This window comes from Seriola dumerili, unplaced genomic scaffold (genome assembly GCF_002260705.1).
Source record: "Seriola dumerili isolate Sdu_G_001 unplaced genomic scaffold, Sdu_1.0 BDQW01000025.1, whole genome shotgun sequence".
Classification (NCBI taxonomy): domain Eukaryota; kingdom Metazoa; phylum Chordata; class Actinopteri; order Carangiformes; family Carangidae; genus Seriola; species Seriola dumerili.
The window spans coordinates 1,246,552-1,265,073 of NW_019174280.1; the positions used below are offsets into that span (position 1 = coordinate 1,246,552).

At 41.9% G+C, this 18,522-nt stretch overlaps 3 protein-coding genes across 3 annotated transcripts in view; 1 reads left to right on the top strand and 2 right to left on the bottom strand.

Moving 5' to 3' along the window:
• Nucleotides 1–148, bottom strand: part of cenpe (centromere protein E) — a 30,296-nt gene extending 30,148 nt beyond the window's left edge. Inside the window, exon 1 of the mRNA XM_022764798.1 lies at nt 93–148. Coding sequence (XP_022620519.1) covers nt 93–148 — 56 coding nt within the window. The remainder of the gene's footprint in view (nt 1–92) is intronic.
• A 991-nt stretch (nt 149–1,139) lies between these two features.
• ddx51 (DEAD-box helicase 51) lies at nt 1,140–10,998 on the top strand. The gene is made up of 16 exons (XM_022770335.1): nt 1,140–1,324; nt 2,032–2,354; nt 3,895–4,073; nt 4,191–4,341; nt 5,795–5,940; nt 6,081–6,152; nt 7,030–7,136; nt 7,278–7,386; nt 7,474–7,619; nt 7,907–8,096; nt 8,245–8,360; nt 8,461–8,577; nt 9,916–10,017; nt 10,121–10,184; nt 10,269–10,403; nt 10,621–10,998. Exons 1-16 carry the CDS (start codon nt 1,302–1,304, stop codon nt 10,636–10,638), a joined length of 1,998 nt encoding a protein of 665 aa, XP_022626056.1. The 5' UTR covers nt 1,140–1,301; the 3' UTR covers nt 10,639–10,998.
• Nucleotides 10,999–11,392: 394 nt separating this feature from the next.
• On the bottom strand, nt 11,393–13,374 carry smim8 (small integral membrane protein 8). Its single transcript, XM_022764770.1, has 2 exons — nt 13,105–13,374; nt 11,393–11,692 (listed from the first exon to the last, which is right to left on the bottom strand). The coding sequence occupies exons 1-2, from the start codon at nt 13,231–13,233 to the stop codon at nt 11,534–11,536; spliced, it is 288 nt and encodes a 95-aa protein (XP_022620491.1). The 5' UTR covers nt 13,234–13,374; the 3' UTR covers nt 11,393–11,533.
• Nucleotides 13,375–18,522: the final 5,148 nt, after the last annotated feature.

An 18,522-nucleotide genomic window follows, 5' to 3' on the forward strand; every position in this document is an offset into this window, starting at 1 on the left:
CATTACTTCGGTCAGTAACGTTAACAGTCAGTGTTAGCATCAGGTAAATGAACGTTAGCTCCTTAACTTGTAACTCACTGCTCAAAACTTACCTCGCGATAAGCGGACGGACTCGAACACAAACCTTCACAGCAGACTCTTCCGTCATCTTTCTTTTTGATAGTCACCTACGAAACAACACTACCAGGCAAACTAACACATTTTTTATGAACGACAATAAACTAGCGAGACCCAAAGCGCTGGTGTGGGCGCATCAGAACCAACTCCCTTTGCTGTTTAAACTTGTGCCACTTAGTTGTGATTGGTCAACGTCATCGGTGGACAGTTCCATTAGGAAGAGGCGGAGGGGGGAGGGGGGTTCAAACGACTGCTGGGATACGTTTTGGTTGTGACTGTGCTTTTATAATGTATTTTAACGAAATTTGTAATATGATAGTGTGGGAAAATTTACTTTGTTTTAAATTTTGTTTTATCACCGAAAATCTGTTTTTTTTTTCATGGAAAATGTTCTGAACTGTGTACATATGAACAATATTTGACATTGTCAACAGCTCAGCTGACCAAACTGAAATACAAACAGTTTAACAACCAACATAAAACAAAAAAAATATATGAAAAAATAAAATAAAATAAAAATATCTGAAAAATAAAAATAAAATAAAAATAAAAAATAAAAATAAATAAATACTACTAGTAATAATACTAATAATAATAAATAAGAATTGCCAGGGGAAAAATTAAAAGTGTATGTAAAACGGAAATATTTTAATGTAAGCAAGCATTATATGTCTTAATAGCTTTTCTTTTTGTACTTGTGGATATGGTGGATATATATATTTCAATTTCTATGATTAAAGTAGGAAAGAATGGCTTATTATTTGAGAATTTACTCTTATGAATGTGAAATTTTGCATAAAAAACAACAACATTGATCAAATAAAACATATCGTCACCTTAAGTAATAGAGTTATGGAAACCAAACAATACATACTCCCATTTAACGGGAATTTTATTACAGACGTTGGATATAATAGAAGCATTCAGTTCCTCACCGAATATCTGGTTAATGTGGCCACGTCCGACTGGTGACGCTAAAAACATGCAGCTGCGTCATCAAACTGCGCGTGGTGAGTGTCGAAAAACGACACACGAGGAAACGGTGGTTTGTGGAGTTCACTAAAGTTTGACCAGAGTTACGATTATGGACGGAGATAATTAATATTCAGTGTTAATATTCCCTTAGTGCGGAGTAGTTGAAAAGAATAAAAAAGGTTTTAGAGGCGTTTCATCTTGCTACTGACATGTCTCTGTTTCTTGTGAACAGGTAGGCTGCTCTGTGCTATTTTACATCGCTGGTTTTTCTTTAAGTCATTTTACTACATGGCCCTGATGTTAGTCTCTGTCTGGCTCTGAGTGGTTTTTCGATAATAAGCTTCAAAAGTTTCCCATTAAAGCTATGTTGCAGTAAAGTCCTCCTTACCTGGCTGTAAACACACATACACATAGGTGTGTGTATGTGTATGTATGTATTCTATCCTCACATTTTTGCATGGTGTATTGCAGATAGAACATTTCCCAGTTTGTTAATGTCCCTCTGTGTGCTGTTATTTTACATGATCTTCTGGTGTCTTTTCTGCCCACCTTCTGGCCTGATTGCTGTCATCTCAAAAGCTGTCACAGTAAATAAGAGTTATGAAAAATAACATGAATGCTTGCCAACAAACGTTAGAATGATGAGCATGGTAGCTAATAGTAAAATCTGATTTTTACCAGGTTCAGACAAAATTAAAACCTAAAAACTTTAATCTTAGATGACATTTTTATCAGCTTCATTCACAGTGGATAAAATAATCAGGTTTGAGGTTTGAAAGCCTCATAGAGCAGCAAGTGAATGGTACTCACAGCAAAGATAGGAAATGATGTTGAGAAATTCTCTGTTTTCAAATGGAGAAGCTCCTGTGCTGTGACTGTGCTGCAGCGGTGGACTGAAGATCCTGTAAAATGTATTAAATTCTGTTGTGTTGCTCACAGGTATCTCGGAGAGGAGGATGATGGGAGCATCTCAATGGAGTCTCGGTCCCAGGCATTACTGGCTAAACTGCAACAGAAGGCGAAAGAGAAGCAGAAACAGAGTTTGACAGAACAGAGACAGCAGACAGTACAGCAGGGTGTCAAAAAGAAAAGAAAGGCCGGCCAGGACAGCACCCTAGAGCCTCAACACCACAAAAAGAGGAAATCATCAGTAGAGCCTTTGGATGTTCTGGACTCTGAAAACAATATTGAGACTGTCAAAGACAAAAAGAAGAAGAAGAAGAAAGGTGCAAATGAAAGACTGAAGCAGAAGAATCAATCAGGTTTGTGTTTGTTCTTATTTATTCCAAACTCTGCAGTTCCTCTCAGCTTTGTGTCTTTCAGCTCATTGGGCCTCATGCAAGAAACACTTGTACAAACAGATTTGTTCTTAAGTGGCATGTACAGTTGATTGATGAGAATCTGCGGCATTCACCTATCTTCTTATACTCATATACTTATACTCATGAGTGGTCCAGACAGTCTGTCTTTCTCCACAGGGTAAAATTACACATCTGACTGAGGAATCCTAATGCCTTAATCTGAATGAATGTGTAATTTCATAAGATACAAAAATGAACTAAAATAAAATATATAACAAAGCCAAAAAAATTAATATGGCTGCAACATTTTTGTTAGATTCTGGTGTTTTTATTTGCACAGGAAGTTTTAATTTCAGTAAGTGTCAGGAAAATGATCTCACTATTACAGCTGCATCAGGGTGTTTCTGCAGGTCCACTACTGTCCACTATCATCCTCTGATGCATCCAACAGTTGTCAAAAAAATTGTCAAATGCCACTGTTTTTTTGTAACTTTCAAGTGTTCATGTTTTTTAAAAAAAAACGTCAGCTGAGATTTTAAAGTATTGTTATTTGTCTGAACCATCCAGTATTGGTCGGTGTGAAAAGGCTGCTCCATTCCCTTTTCACTAGGCCCTGATCCCCCACATTATCATTGTTTTGTCATTATCATTGTTAATGTAATCAGTATTTTAGTTGGATGGTTCTATTAATGTTTCAGCTTCAGTTATTCAATACATTGGTTGATGCAGGTTGTAGTTGATCTTTGTAGGTTTGATATGTTGGAAGGGTCGACCCACCATCTCAGTGAGGGAAAGGGGAAACAGGTGTGTGTCCTTAGGTCCTCTTGGTAGTGAGGGACTGTGCATGAGTATGTGGGGAGATGGGTAGAACTGTTCTGCAGTAGATTACAGTGGGGTGAAACTTGTGCACTTATGAATAATGTCTGGTGCTTATTGTAGAGTGGGAATTGTCAGCAGTAACAGAAGTTAGTATGTAGTGGTTGTGTGGGGTTGGTATGCTTGGACATGCCATACTTACCTGAGCCGGTGGTAGACTCCAGTCAGGTGAATGGAGAAGATAAGATGCCAGGAGAGAGGGACAGAGCAGGTGGCAGCTCGCTGTGAGGCTGAAGGTTTGATCTATTTTATCTCGTTATGGTTTAAGTTATTTTTTGTTGAATTTCACAGGGTTCATTTTTCTTCTGGTTGGTAATATTTTTGATAATAAAATAACATGTTTTGAGCACCTACTCTTGCCTGCTGACCTGCTTTTTCTTTTGGAACATCCCTTTTAAAGTTTCTAGTGCCCAAACAGCATCATCTGCCCTTTTATTGTGGTGGCACTACAGTTGGTATACCATGTGGACAAGGTTGTCCTCATACCGCTGCCCATGTTGTGCAGTTCTTTGCCCAAAAATGTCTTATTGAGAGACACTCACCCTGGAGATTAGGGCTGCAAAGTCATAGCTAAGTTTACAGTGCATTCAAAAAATGTAAGTTAGTCTCTGTCCTTGGATTTTAGGTGGTTCAGTTGAAGGTCTTTCAGACTCTCCTGTGACGGGAAGTGATGGATCAGAGGACACTGGAGGAGAAGAGGAAGCAGAGGCAGACAATGACCCACCAAAACAACCCCCAGAGAAGACTTCTGCTCCCACTGGATTCACAGTTATGGGCGGATTTGAGAACAAACCTGTCCAAAAGGTATAGAGATACGTTGCTAGACGGAGGGGTGATGGGGGTCAGGAGTCACCAATATCAGTAGTATTCATCTTCTGGGGACCATAGATATCCACTGAGTGTTTGTTCCTGTGTTCACAGGTACACAGAGTCCTGCCTCAGTGGCTCGCTCAGCCTGATGTGATTCACAGAGACATTAAAAGCAACCTGGTCCCCGTCTCTGACATCTCAGGACTTTGTGCTGGACTTGTGAAAAAACTGCAAAATAACGGGATTCAACACTTCTTTCCAGGTATTGACACAGTCTGAATGAGTCTGTGTATTCAGCAGGGGGTTTCCCAAGTTCTAAGAGATGAGGAATAAGCCTATATTATTTCACTTATTGTTGATGTTCATATAAAACACATATGTTACAGCTGTGCTATTTATGTTATTTAATTATCTTATTAGTTTGTTCCTGTCTCTTTAGCTCAAAGAGGTGCATGTGTTGTGTGGGTGGGGGTGTGAAATCATTCATTATAATGTTGGGGGATGTTGTGATTTGAAAAAGATTTGGAACCATCACTGTTGTATACTTCCGTATTCATCGGTCTACACTAAGTACCTCCAAATTAACAAAGTGAAAGAAAAACTGAAATCTCACATTGACAAAAGTATTCAGACACTTTACTCTGACTCTAAGTGTAGCTCAGGCTCCTCCATTTCTCTGGATCATCTCTGAGTTGTTTCTACACCCTGACTGGAGTCCACCTGTGGTGAACTCAGATGATTGGACATGATGTGAAAGACACACACCTGTCTATATAAAGTCTCACAGCTGACGATGCAGATCAGAGCAGAAACCATGAGGAGGAAGGATGCTGCAGAGCTCAGAGACAGGACTGTGTCAAGGCTCAAAAACATTTCTGCTGCATTGAAGGTTCCTGAGAAGAACAGTGGTCTCCATCATTCTGACATGAAGAAGTCTGGAACAACCAGGACTCTTTAGAGCTGGACCTGGACTAACTGAGACATCAGAGAGAAGAGAGGAGAAGAGAGGAGACCAAGAACCTGATGGTCTCTCTGAGCTCTAGAGAAACTTCCAGAAGGACAACCATCACTGCAGCTCTCCACTGATCTGGTCTTCATGTGAGTGAGAGTGTCCAGGCGAAGCTTCTCCTCAGTTTCCTCAGTGACAGTTTTTAAAGAAGCAGCTAAAGGACTCTGAGACTGAGAAAAAACAGGTTCTCTGCTCTGATGAGTGGGAGGACAGGGAGACTGGTCAGGACTGAGGGAAAACCTGGTTCAGAGCTCAGGACCTCAGACCGGGCTAAAGGTTCACCAACAGGACCACAACACTAAGCAAACATCCAAGAAGTGTCCAAGAGACAACTCTATGAATGTCCTTGAGTGGACCAGACAGAGTCCTGACTTGAAACCAGTCCAGCATCTGCAGAGACCTGAACATGTCTGTCCACGAACCTGCAGAGAAGAAACGAGAGAAAATCCACAAATCAAGATGTGAAAAGCTTGTGACGTCAGACCCGAGAAGACTGGAGACTGTGATCGCTGCCAAAGCTGCTTCAACTGAGTCCTGAGTGAAGTGTCTGAATACTTATGTCAATGTGATATTTCAGTTGTTAATAAATTTGCAAAACTTTCTAAAATTCAGTTTTCACTTTGTCATCATGGAACATTGAGTGAAGACTGAGGAGGGAAAAATGAATTAAAATGGTTTTACCATAGTTACTTTGACCCTCTCATAGTGCAAGCAGAGGTCATCCCAGCCATCTTAGAGAGCACACAGCAGGGACTACTGATTGGACGTGGTGGCTACAAGCCCAGAGACATCTGTGTGTCTGCACCAACAGGCAGTGGCAAGACTCTTGCCTTTGTCATACCTGTCATACAGGTAAATGTCCTGCCTTCTCTTTAAGTAGCTTTGAGCAGAATATGCATGTAAAATGTATAGGCACTACAGTGTGTGTATGACTGAAGAAGGTGGAATATGCAGAAAGACTCCAGGTTACAGAAAGACATGTCTTCCATCAGGTGCTGACGGAGCGGGTGGTGTGTGAAGTCCGGGCTTTGGCTGTGTTGCCGACCAAAGAGCTCGCTCAGCAGGTCAGAATCTTTCAAAACAAAAGTTCAGTAATGTTTGCTGCCATTTAAACACACAGTCTGTAACTTCATCATGGGAGCCGTTGTGTTCACCACCATTACTGTAAGCTCCTCCCGGTTTGGATTCAGGAAATCAAACAGACCCAGTGATTCTAACTGTTAAAAACACTGAATAAAGCCGTTTCACATTTAAAGTCAGTGTTTGAGCGACGCTGTACGGAGGACAGAGACTCAGGGAAGAGCTGGAGCTGAGATTGATGCTAACCTTTGTTCTGATTGTTTCTCTGATAACTTATGAAGCAGACGTTCAGCAGGTTTTTACCAGCAGCTGAATTCTCCACAGAGGTGTCCTCCTCTCCATAACAAACACACCAGGGGATTCAAACCAGTAGAAACACCCAGAAAGCAGTTTGACTTTCAAAATCAGAGATTCAGCGACGCTCTTCAGTGACACAGGACAGGAAGTCTCCAGCAGCTGAGCTGTCTAACATTTCCTCAGCTTGTTTCTCTGATAACTTCAGATCCAGACGTCCGACGACTAAAATCCTTCATCTGGTTCAAATATAGAGCTGAAAACCACCAAGGTGGAAAAAGTGTATGTGGCTTAAAACTAGATAAAAGTCAATGTTGAGCTTCTGTCAGACAAGCACACTGACACATGATCATAGAGGATATGATGTCACTGACAGGAGACCAATGAAACGTTACCATGATTAAAAATCAGATTTCTCTGGTTTGAGAATTGATGGAAACATTTGGGATAATGTAAGAACACAACTCAACAACATATAGAAGATCGGTCCAGTTGTTTTTACACATTTTAATGTGGAAAAGTTACAGATTAGAACTTTAAAGAATCTCAGCATGTTCTCTTGTACAGGTTTGCAAAGTGTTCACATCATACGCTGAGGGAACGACTCTGAGAGTGGTGATGCTGGCTGGTCAGAGGTCCTTTGCTGCAGAGCAGGCCTCACTCTCAGAACACAGGTGGGGGCTTTTCCATTTAGCAACACTACCATATGACATTTTACTTAGTAAATGCTTTATAGGGCCTGAGTGTTAGAGTTTATTTCTTTATTTTATGCAACTACAGCAACATATTTCTGTTAATCACGATCTTTCCTCCAGAGCGGGCATGAGACGCAGTTTAGCAGACATCGTTGTGGCCACTCCAGGTCGACTGGTTGACCACATCAACAAGAATTCAGGCTTGTGTCTGGAACACCTCCGCTTTCTTGTGAGTTCTGTGTAACGGTGCAGTCAGCTGTTTGCCATCCATCATCTGTGCTCTTTTTGAAAGTGGTTTTCATTCTATCCATCCCAGATCATTGACGAAGCTGACAGGATGATCGACAGCATGCACCAGTCCTGGCTCAGTCAGGTGGTGAAGGCGGTGTACAGATCAGGAAGTGAACCAGAAGCCATGTCCATCTTCAGGAGGACTGAGCCAGCGTATGTCACAGCAGCCAGGTGAGTCAGTCTTGTGAAGCCTCACAGTTTAGATCAACACCAATGATCTTCTGTGGTAAAACTTGCCACCAAAGTGTTTGTCTTGATTTAAACATTTTTTTTCTGAGAATTTAAACAGAATAAAAAAAACAAAACGCTCCCCCTCCTCCACCTTGCGTAAAACTGATATGACATGATTTGGAAAGGCACACACCTATATACCTATCTATATAAGGTGTTAAATGCTCTGAAGTTACGGTGTCGTGCTTCAGACTGGGGTAACCATGTGTCGGTCTGTGTCTCCTCAGTCTGTCTCCACCTCAAGTGCCGCTGCAGAAGCTGCTGTTTTCTGCCACACTCACACAAAACCCAGAGAAGCTGCAGCAGCTGGGCCTCCACCAGCCCAGACTCTTCAGCTCCATCCACAGCCACACCAGCACCACACCAGCAGCCCCCACCCAGAAGCAAGACCGCTTTGACTTCCCCCAAGGCCTGACGGTAAGAGATGACCTTTGACCTTCAGGCCTGGAAGTGGAGTGCAGCAATGTGGAGCACAGACGCAGTCGCACAGTAGATGATGATGATGATGATGAAGAATTATGGAACGCTCGGGTCTTAGTGAACAACTGCACCTTTGTGTTTTTAGGAGTATTATGTTCCCTGTACGTTGAGCAAAAAGCCCCTCCTCATCATCCACTGCATCCTGCGCATGAAGCTCAGCCCCATCCTTTGTTTCACCAACTCCAGAGAGACTGCACACAGGTTAGAGAGAGCTGTTTAAACACATTACATGATGTTTCTTGTGTGTGTTTTAACTTTCAAGCATGTGTAGAATCTGTATCTGCCCTGCTCCTGTCCTCAGGCTCTTCCTGCTGGTGCAGCTGTTTGGTGGAGTTCATGCTGCTGAGTTCTCCTCCCGACTCTCTCCTGGTGAGAGGAAAAAGACGCTGAAGAAATTTGAACAAGGAAAGATCCAACTGTGAGTGTGTGTGTGTGTGTGTGAGAGTGAGTCTGTGTGTGTGTATGTGTGGGGGTGTGGGGGGGTGGGGCGAGTGTACACTGATGGTGTGAGTAACTATGTTTTGGTACAGCATAAACATTAGAGGAACATCAAGCTTCCTCTAAGGAACATACAGTATAAAAATAGTGAGGTTTTGTGGTGTGATTGCAGGAAGCTGTTTATATGACATGATATGTGATATATTTATATTCACAAACAGAGGGGGGCAGTTGCCAGTCCAGTTCACCTGCACTGTGGCTGTTCACATCAGAAGCTTATTTCTCTTAATCAGTCAACAAGCGACTCTGCTCCTCTGCTCTCTCTTCATCACATGTAGAACTGATCTTTATAATAATGGATTTATAACGTATATGTGTTCCTGGATCAGTGGGGCGTCGCTTCTTATGCAACAATGAAGTTAAAAGGACCATTTTACCTGAGACTCCAGACTGTCTGACTGTCCCTGCTCCCTGCCTCTCTGTGCCCAGCTCACCATCATGTTAACAGTTCCATAAACACTTCATTCCTTTCTTATGAAGATTTCATCATATGGCAGTTAATATTTCTGAGGGACTACTGTTTTTTTGCTGCACTGAAGAACGAGTGTATGTCTGTGTTTCTTTTCTCTGAGCCACAACCACTCTTATAGGACCAAACCACTGTGAGGCAGAGGGGGGGACGAAATCATTTGAAACTTAAAATCGCATTGTTTTGCATTTTTTAATTTCACAAGTGCTATATTACTTAAATTTACATAGTTAGGTATACATCCCCACTGTCCCCCCTCATTTCCACCTATGTCCACAATAGAAACCATGTCTCCATTCAAGGCTTTGTCCAGCAGAGAGCACTGACAAGTTGATTTCTACACTGTAAAATGTCCCACTTGCTACATATATCGTGGACACAGTTCTGTAAACAACAGATTAATAACAGACAAACTCATTATCATCATCATCAGACTTTTTGAACTCACGTTTATCAGTCAGGTTCTGGTAGATCGTGCTTCTTCTCTCTTCCTGCCTTATATCATCTTTATGGCACATGTTGAGTTTATATAGAATCATAACAGAGGTTATGTCAGGGCACTTTTCATATGGAGTAGGTCTACACTCTTTATTACATGGACTTTTTAAAGTGAAAACACAACATAGAGTTGACTTTATTTCAGTGCTGTAAATGTTATAATTCTAACAAAAACAATGACCATGAACACTAAATGGAATATTAGAATATTGATTTGTATCTGATTCTTGTAGTTAGCCATTCATAAGCGTCTGAGAGCTTTAAGGTTGAATGAATGGTGTCGTCCTGAAGGTTGATCAGCACAGATGCAGCTGCCAGAGGCATCGACATCAACGGAGTCAAATGTGTTGTGAATTATGATGCGCCACAGTACATCAGGACGTACATTCACAGGTGAGCTGTTAGTTTGCAGAGGAAGTAATACTGCGCACGGTCCAGTGTAGCAGCCCCAACCTGTGTCCTGACAGTCTGTCCTGACTTCTCTGTCCCTGTTCAGGATTGGAAGGACAGCGAGGGCAGGAAAAGCAGGCCTGGCCTTCACCTTTCTGCTTGGAGTACAGGTGAAACACTTAAATACACGAACAATCAGACATTGACAGTCTACAGACATGGTATAAAACTGAGGTTTTTGTTGGCCCCCTCAGGAGAAGAACTTCCTTCAAATGGTGCAGGAGGCAGGCAGTCCTGGGATTCAGAAGCAGATTTTTAAACCTGAGAACCTCAAATGTATGGAAGCCCGATATGAAACAACACTGCAAGAGCTGGCTAATGTGATCAAGGTACCATCTCAAACACGTTTACAATATCCTCTGTTTGAAAGGCCCATTATATCACTACAACGCCTCTTTTATCTTAGACTTAGTGGATAGTGACGATTTTATCCATTTTAATCAGTAGTTACTAGGTCATAAAACTCCAGTGTTTCATTTTCATGCAACAGGTGACTCTCACCTTACGGTTGACTGATGGTGTTTGCCTCTTTGTTTCTCTCTGCAGGATGAGAAAGCCAAATAATGGGAGTAGCACTGACCTCCTCCTCTGAGCTGACATCTGTACCTGTGTTTTCATCACAGCACAACTGTGTTTAGTTGTTTTATTTTGTTGAAACGGGTGTGCGGTGAAGGTGCTGATTTCAGCTCCACTGTGTCAGTTCACATCAACACAGCTGAGGTGCCTGTAAAAATTTCTTTTCCTGTTATCTGAGGCATTGACCTGTGACCTGATACTGGCAGTAGAAAAAAGATCTACATAAACACAGTATGAAGAGAATGAACATATGTATGAATTCAGGAAGTATCATTTAGAAGAGAAGTCATTAATATGAAGTGATATTTCATCATGTGCTCATAATAAAATACATTTTTTTATACTTTATATCTTCTACAAAATCAGTTTGTATGTTATTTAAACTTTTTCCCCACTGGAACTGTGAAAACTAACTGATGTGTTTGCCCGGGATGCTTAACAGCGCAGCTGACCACGATCCAGATGCAGGTTTAGGCTTCAGAGGTGTTTTGGTGCTGTCCAGACAGTCCTCATTTCCTTATAATAAACGCAGACCGCTGCTCAGGTTTGAATTTACAAGAAGCTATGCTGGGAATCCTGTTAAGTCCCAAATTATGGCTGCAAGTAAACTTTTATTATCCATTAATCTGTAATCAATAACATTTTTGATTAATTGGTATCATAAATATTCCCAGAGCTCCAGATGATGTATCCAAATGTTTTCTTTTGTCTAGTCAAAGTGAAAAACACGGCAGCCTGGCAGGTGAACTCACACACTTTAATGTTGGTATTCAGAGAAAACTAGACAGGTGTCTTTGTTTCAGTCCAGTCAGATTTTAATTCACTGTCGTCACAGCACATGAACGAACACACACGAACACACACACACACACACACACACACGTCAGTCCCATTTGGAGGTCTTCCTCCTCATGTATCTCTCCCCCTCACTGTCGATGGCCTCGTACAGCTGCTGGTCGTTTTCTTTCATGGCGTGCAGGTAGCCCAGGTAGCCCACACACAGAGTGATGGTGACCAGTCCAAACACCATCACCGGTTTATTCTGCAAGACAGCACAGCTTCATGTCATGATGACAGGTGATGATGTCATCAGTCATCATGTTGTATGTCAAATGTTTCAATAGTCTGTTTAAAAGCTTCATTATCTTATTATTATTATTATTGTCATCATTTTTATTTTTATTATGATAATAATTATTATTATAATCACTATTACTACAAGACAGAGTGAGACACCATACAAAGAGACATCCGAGGCTCACCCAGACTTCAGAGGCCTGTACTACGAAGCAGGATTTCAGGTTATCAAGGTAACTTCAAGTTTAACTCTGGGTTTTCAGTACTATGACTGTGGTTCACTTGTTGCTGGGGTTAATCACCATGGTAACTGATGCTGAACTCCTGACCTGGTCCAGATCAGATAAAAACCTGTCAACAGCCAAACAACTGACCAACCACATCACATCATTCCTACAGGATCCTGACAGGGACAAAAGAGTTAGAATAAAGTGATCAATAATAAAGAATAATAGATATTTGTTTAGATCAGTGTTTGAGTCTTTCCATGTGTCCACTTTGGTTTTAAAACAGAGCTTCTAACAAACAGAGGAGCGTTTATCACACTAAATAACTACATAACCATTGTAGCTTCATTTGACCTGAACACAGATTCTTTAATCAACAGGATTCCTGACAGTGATGAAGCTTTTACTCTCTTCTTCATCACTGCAGCTCAGAACAACATGAGGAGAAATAACAATTAAACCAACAATGATCCACACACTGTTCAATATTTCCATTTCAGTCAGACTGACTCATCAGACATCAGCTACTCCTCTCCTTTTCTTTCTCTCCTCTCTGCAGCAGAAACATGCTCACATCAACTTTAACTGTTTGATCTGCATCACATGTTCAGAACAGTTTGTTCATCATCAGACTAAAGAAGAAAAGACTGAGCAACTTCATGATAATTCATGCACGTATTTACAATATAGCCTTAGTCTGACCTTAATAGAACTTATATTTAGAAACAGAAATTTAAATTCTAGTCATGTGATCATATTGTTTACAATTCACCTTGTTGAATTTCACTTTATGACGTCACTATAACTGAATGTACTTGCAGGTATCAGCGTTTTTTCTCATATCATATTAATACTTGATTCATGGTTCTGACGATGTTGTTTATGATTAACAACTCTTCCTCTTTCACATGAGCGAGCTCGTACCTGGACAGGTGAACCAGAGTAAAGTGAACCAGTTGATAACCAGCTTCATAGTACAGGTTATCAGGACAGTCAGTGTTGGGTTCAGTGAAGCCAGAAAATGAAAAGTTAACCTGGGTTTGTTGAACCTGCGTCATAGTCCAGGCCTCTGGTGACTCTGTAGGGTCTAACTACTTATCGAAACAAGATCAAACTTTATTTCTTTGCTCGATGTGTGTGTGTGTCTCACAGGTTTGATGAAGAGTTCAGGGTTGACAGCTCGGAACAGTGTGGTGGTCTGAGCCCCCCTCAGACCGGGAGTCCTGTAACCTTTTTCCACGGGACTCTCCTTCTCTTTACCGGCCTCCTGATGTGACATGTCCGCTCAAAACTGTGAACGACGGCTCTTTGGAGAAATATCTGATGATGAAGCTCGAAAAATGAGAATTGCAGACTTTTGGACTAAGCTTCTTTCACTGACGCCGCCATGTTTGGAAGTCAAAGACGAGACCGAGGAGGAGGAGGAGGGTGAAGAATAAACGACCTGAGGGGTCACAGCGCCCCCTCTGGTTATGAGCGACAGGGTGCAAAGCTGTTAGAGCGAAATGTGGCTACTTTGAAGAGTCTTATATCTAAAACATTACTATATAATTCCATATATGTTATTTCATAGTGTTGATGCATTCAGCATTGTTTTACAATGTAGAAAATTCAAAACCATTGAATTAGAAGGTGTGTACAAACTTTTGACTGGTACTGTACATATATATTGTGATGGCCTGGTTTCCTGCAGTGGCTCTGCTTGTCTTCAGGGCTGCAGATCAAAAGAAGACATTAATCAGCAGCATGGGACACCCCTGGGCCCAGTGTGCCCCATGCATATAAGCAGTAGCAGTCAGAAGTTGACAGATCTTCTCACCGCACACACACCTCTGTAGTGTGGGGCTTCTATAGGGTTGTTCCTTTGTTTTTACAGCACAACATCCATGCAGCACATTTTCACTCCCCCACACCCACTGACCTTACAGATTCCTCCCATCTACTTTTTGTGTTTATTTTGATAATTTTGCTGTAAATAAATGAGTTTGTTATATTTAGTGTGTGTGTGTGTGTGTGTGTATATACATACATAGAAAAAGGTGCATTTGTGTGAGGACGTGCCCGTACTGAATATGTGGGCTGTGAAAAGTACATTCTGCCATCGGTGGAACAGAGGTTTTTCACTTTAACCGCCTCCCATTCGGCATTTCTTCCGCACGTGAACACTTTGAGTGCATAGTGGCTGAGGTCACAGAGGGGCTGGAAGTTGTGGTCTGTCACATAGATGACCTGTCTATCCTGAGACAGAGATCCTGAGCCACAGATGTTTGCAGCATTCATAGATCCTTGCAGACCAATTCTGGTCCAGATTCATAAGGGAATACCTACCTGGCCTGCAGACCAGACAAAAATGGCACTCGTCTCCTTCCAAACTCCAAGATAAGTTTGTCGTCATTTCGGTGGACCTGGTTGCCTTGGGCCCCCCTGCAGTATGTTGCAGGTTACAAGTTTATTATATAAACGTATAAAAATTAAAATCAAGGGGAACTCTTAACTAAGGAGGGAGGTTCTGGACTTCAGTTATCAGTGAGGGGGAACAATCAAAATCTTTCAAAGGTCCATGTTCTACTCTCTGGGGACAGAGGGGCTGGCCAGGGTCAAGGCGAGCTGTGCAGCCAGTTGTTTGCTTCCTCAGTGCATGATAGTCGATGGACAGGCTTGTCACACACATACACGCTTCAGCCTTAGAAGTAGAAAGCCAACAATGCCTACAGGCAACGTGCATGGAGGGGACTCTGGAGCTGCACACAGAGAGTTCAAGAGTGAATGAATCAGTACAAACAGAAAACAGAACTTAGGGCCTTTTAAAGAAGTATCTGTTAGCTCCCAGCGAGTCACACAAACACCATAAGTGAGCAGTTGAAGTAGGCCTGGACATTCAACCACAGCCACCATACTTACAAACAGAAAGACTGAGAGTGAATGAGAGACTTCAGTGTTTGCTGCATGTGCCAGCATGCAAGTGTTAAATCCAGCATGCATCACATCAAATCAGTGCTCTGCAGCGGATCTCAAAATGTGGCTTCCCACCCCTTAAACAGCGAATGGACGATTTGCAGTGCTGCCAACTGCACATACATACAAGATTTTTGCCTGGAATGTCACTGACTGACAGATTGATCATATTTCCACCATTGGTCAGCTGAATGTCATGTGACTCGACTGTGTATTAGTGCCAACCGGTGCCAACCGTGGGCGTGTCTTCTTACAGGCAGTCTACTGAGCCGCTCTGGTTTTCTTGGCTGCTCTGACGCTGCAGGGAAGCAGAGGAGCACTTCCAATACACTGAGCCTCACCTCCATTACAGCAAATAAACTACTTTCATTACATGTATTGTTATTACTAAAGGAGGAAGAGGAATAAGTAAGCATAAGACTGAGCAGAGAGAACAGGAGAGAGGGAGGGAGAGAAGTCATCACTAACTGCTAAAGAAATTAGCAAACCTGAATTACATGTAACAGAAACCCCAGCAACCACAGTAGTTAGTGTTGGAAGCTGGTAACGTCTTCACAATGGACTCTAGTGTGGTTTCCCTGAAGACAACATATAACTGCTGGGCAACTGGCTCCACTGTTCCTCTCAGCTGATTGGCGCTTGACAGTCTGCCAGCAGGCAGATACATATTATACGTTTGACTGACTGATTTACTGAACTCCTGTTATTTTTTTCATATCACACATCGTATGTCTGCTCCGTCAGAGGTTTGTCAAGCCAATGGTATAAAATGGGATACACTTCCTGTCTCCTAAGTAGGTGTGGTTGTGATTGCTTCTTCATGACAAAACATAACAACACAATACAACACTAGATACAGTATGAATTTGCGCCTTATTTTGCCGCTCATTTTGATCTGCTATCTTAATATCTGATACATCCAGTACAAGATCATATTAGTCTATTCATTCATTCATTCATTTTCTACCGCTTATCCTCTAGTAGGGTCGCGGGGGGGCTGGAGCCTATCCCAGCATCCTTTCGGGCGAGAGGCGGGGTACACCCTGGACAGGTCGCCAGTCCATCGCAGGGCACACAGAGACAAACAACCATTCACTCTCACATTCATACCTATGGTCAATTTAGAGTAACCAATCAGCCTAGTCCCCATTTGCATGTCTTTGGACTGTGGGAGGAAGCCGGAGTACCCGGAGAGAACCCACACAAGCACGGGGAGAACATGCAAACTCCACACAGAAAGACCCCACGTCCGAGCCGGGACTCGAACCCGGAACCTTCTTGCTGTGAGGCGCCAGCGCCAGCGCTAACCACTGCACCACCGTGCCGCCCATATTAGTCTAGTAATACTCTATTTTCCCTCCAAAAACATTTAAATGATAGTAATAGGAATGGTATTATTAAGCAAAGATATATACAAGTTTTATTTCAGTTTAAACTTTTAATTCATGGTTTCACATAAAAGTCCCTCTGAACTTCTGTGGTTGGAAAGTGACGTCAGCAGTGCTGCAGCAGTGAGACCAGAACCGACAGAGAGAAGAGAGATCTGTGTTTGATGTCAGAATGTTGGGAAGATCTGCGGCTTTAGAAAAATGGATTCAATATTTATTTCGGTGACTGTGGGGGCGAAAGAATCTGTCATAATCTGTGATGTTGTTCTACTTCTCCCATTGGAATGAACAGACTTAGACCTGCTGCTGGTCTCCTAAAGGGGTGGGGAGGTGGAGAAACCCATGTGACACAGTCACGGGAAATAATCGAAAGTGAACTGTCTCCTTTCTCAACTGTCTCTGCTACTACCTTATGCAGTGACTGTTTGCAGGGGTTGTAATGACAGAGCATGTAGTAGAATACTACATTGCCCCCTTGTGGCTTGTTCTGTAATTATTTGGGAGTCCGCCACAGAATGGCATGAAGCTTTATTCCCTGGAGGCTGGAGCACATTTCAGGGGCGGTACCCATCTTCTCCTTTTGTTTCAACTAGAGAGGAGTAACACAATTTTCTATAGAACTTTTGAATTGTTTAACCTGGAGTTTACTTTAATTTAACATAATGCAAGTGTTGAACTGACCAAAACACATAATAAATGTTTTTGTGTGTGTGTGTGTGTGTGTGTGTGAGAGAGAGAGAGACAGAGAGTCCTTAGTGATGATCACAGTCCTTTTGGTGTCACGTTTCCTATATAAGTAACAATCAAATATCAATGTAGAGGAGATGCTATGGGGAGCAATGACCGAGGAGGATGCACCTTGTAGTGGTTCTTGCTGATTTAGAGATAAAACTTCATTTTCATCAAAGTAAGGATGCTTTTATTGAATTTTTTATGACGGCCTTACTTAAGGACCGGACAATGCTGAAGTCAAAGAAGGTAAACAAGCTGAAGAGTGACTCTGCCAACGAAGGCACAGGCGGACCCGCCCCCTTGCCTGTGGATGAAGTCAGTGAAGAGAGCACGTGACCCCCATGTGACCCACGTGAAAATGTTATGTTAGCCATGATATCCTCTCTACATTCACTCTAAAAACTGATATTTGTGACAAGATAGGATTGTGGATGTTTCGCTCACTCTGAGAACTGAAATAACTGCGTTGAGAACTGAAACCAAGGCTAACATCACAATACTCAAAGCTCAAGTCCACACACAAGCTTTGTCACATACAAATATTATACAGGATTATTCAGGTGAAACCAAAGAGAGGGCTGCTGAAACATTTTTTTCTTCTTGGAATGTCAAAGGAATCAATGAACCAGTTAAAGGGAGTAAGGTGCTGGCACATATAAAATATCTTATATCAGATGTTATATTTCTGCAGGAACGCACATGTAAATGGATAAGCCAGGTTTATCTTTTCTCCTTTCCAATTAAGACCAGAGGTGTAGCTGCTTTGATACGCACAGGAGGCATCATTCCACTACTGCTGATAAGGAGGGGAGATACCAGATACTTCCAACACCAATTTGATTATTTTTCAATTATTCTATCATTTGTGTGGGATTATAAAATGCATGAAATAGGGAAAGCGCATCTTTGTAAATTTGGTAGCGCCAGCGTTCCCCTTATTATGACATAGTATTATTGGGCCACTAACATCTGTCCAATTGCCTACTAGTTGGATGATATGGCAGTTGAGATGGAGAGGGAAGACTGTTTCCTTTGACTGCCGGTGCAGACATTTAATCACCAATACCAATGAACAAAGACACGACAGTAACAACCAAATCATTTATAACATCATTTGGAAACAAATTGTGGGACATTTTAAGTTCATGACATTCTCATTCTTACTACCTATATTCTCAAATCCCTCATTTGCTCCTTCCAATTCCACCATTCCACATTAACTATTTAGTTAGCAATAATTTAAGTTGTGTATTTATAGACCCAGTATGAGCAGATGTGCAAGCTGCTTTTCAATCTTCATCTGGAATTTGCAGTTTTCCCTACAGGCTTTCTCAGATGAGTAAGATGTTAACAAGTTGTAAAACTCTGAAGAGAGGAGCTTCTCTGTCTGACTTTGTGAGTGAACATGTAAATGCTAAAGTGAATTTGTATCTTTAGTTTGTTTCTGTGAGAATACTCCTATGAGCATGTGCCTCTATGACAGTACACATACC

Excerpts from the sequence above, each read along its gene's own strand:
- ddx51 (XM_022770335.1), top strand. The coding sequence starts at position 1,302 with ATGTCTCTGTTTCTTGTGAACAG. Across the intron at positions 7,137-7,277 it reads GCCTCACTCTCAGAACACAG|AGCGGGCATGAGACGCAGTT; the intron begins GTGGGGGCTTTT and ends TCTTTCCTCCAG. Across the intron at positions 10,185-10,268 it reads CCTTTCTGCTTGGAGTACAG|GAGAAGAACTTCCTTCAAAT; the intron begins GTGAAACACTTA and ends TGGCCCCCTCAG.
- smim8 (XM_022764770.1), bottom strand. The coding sequence starts at position 13,233 with ATGTCACATCAGGAGGCCGGTAAAGAGAAGGAGAGTCCCGTGGAAAAA. Across the intron at positions 11,693-13,104 it reads CTGAACTCTTCATCAAACCT|AATAAACCGGTGATGGTGTT; the intron begins GTGAGACACACA and ends GCTGTCTTGCAG.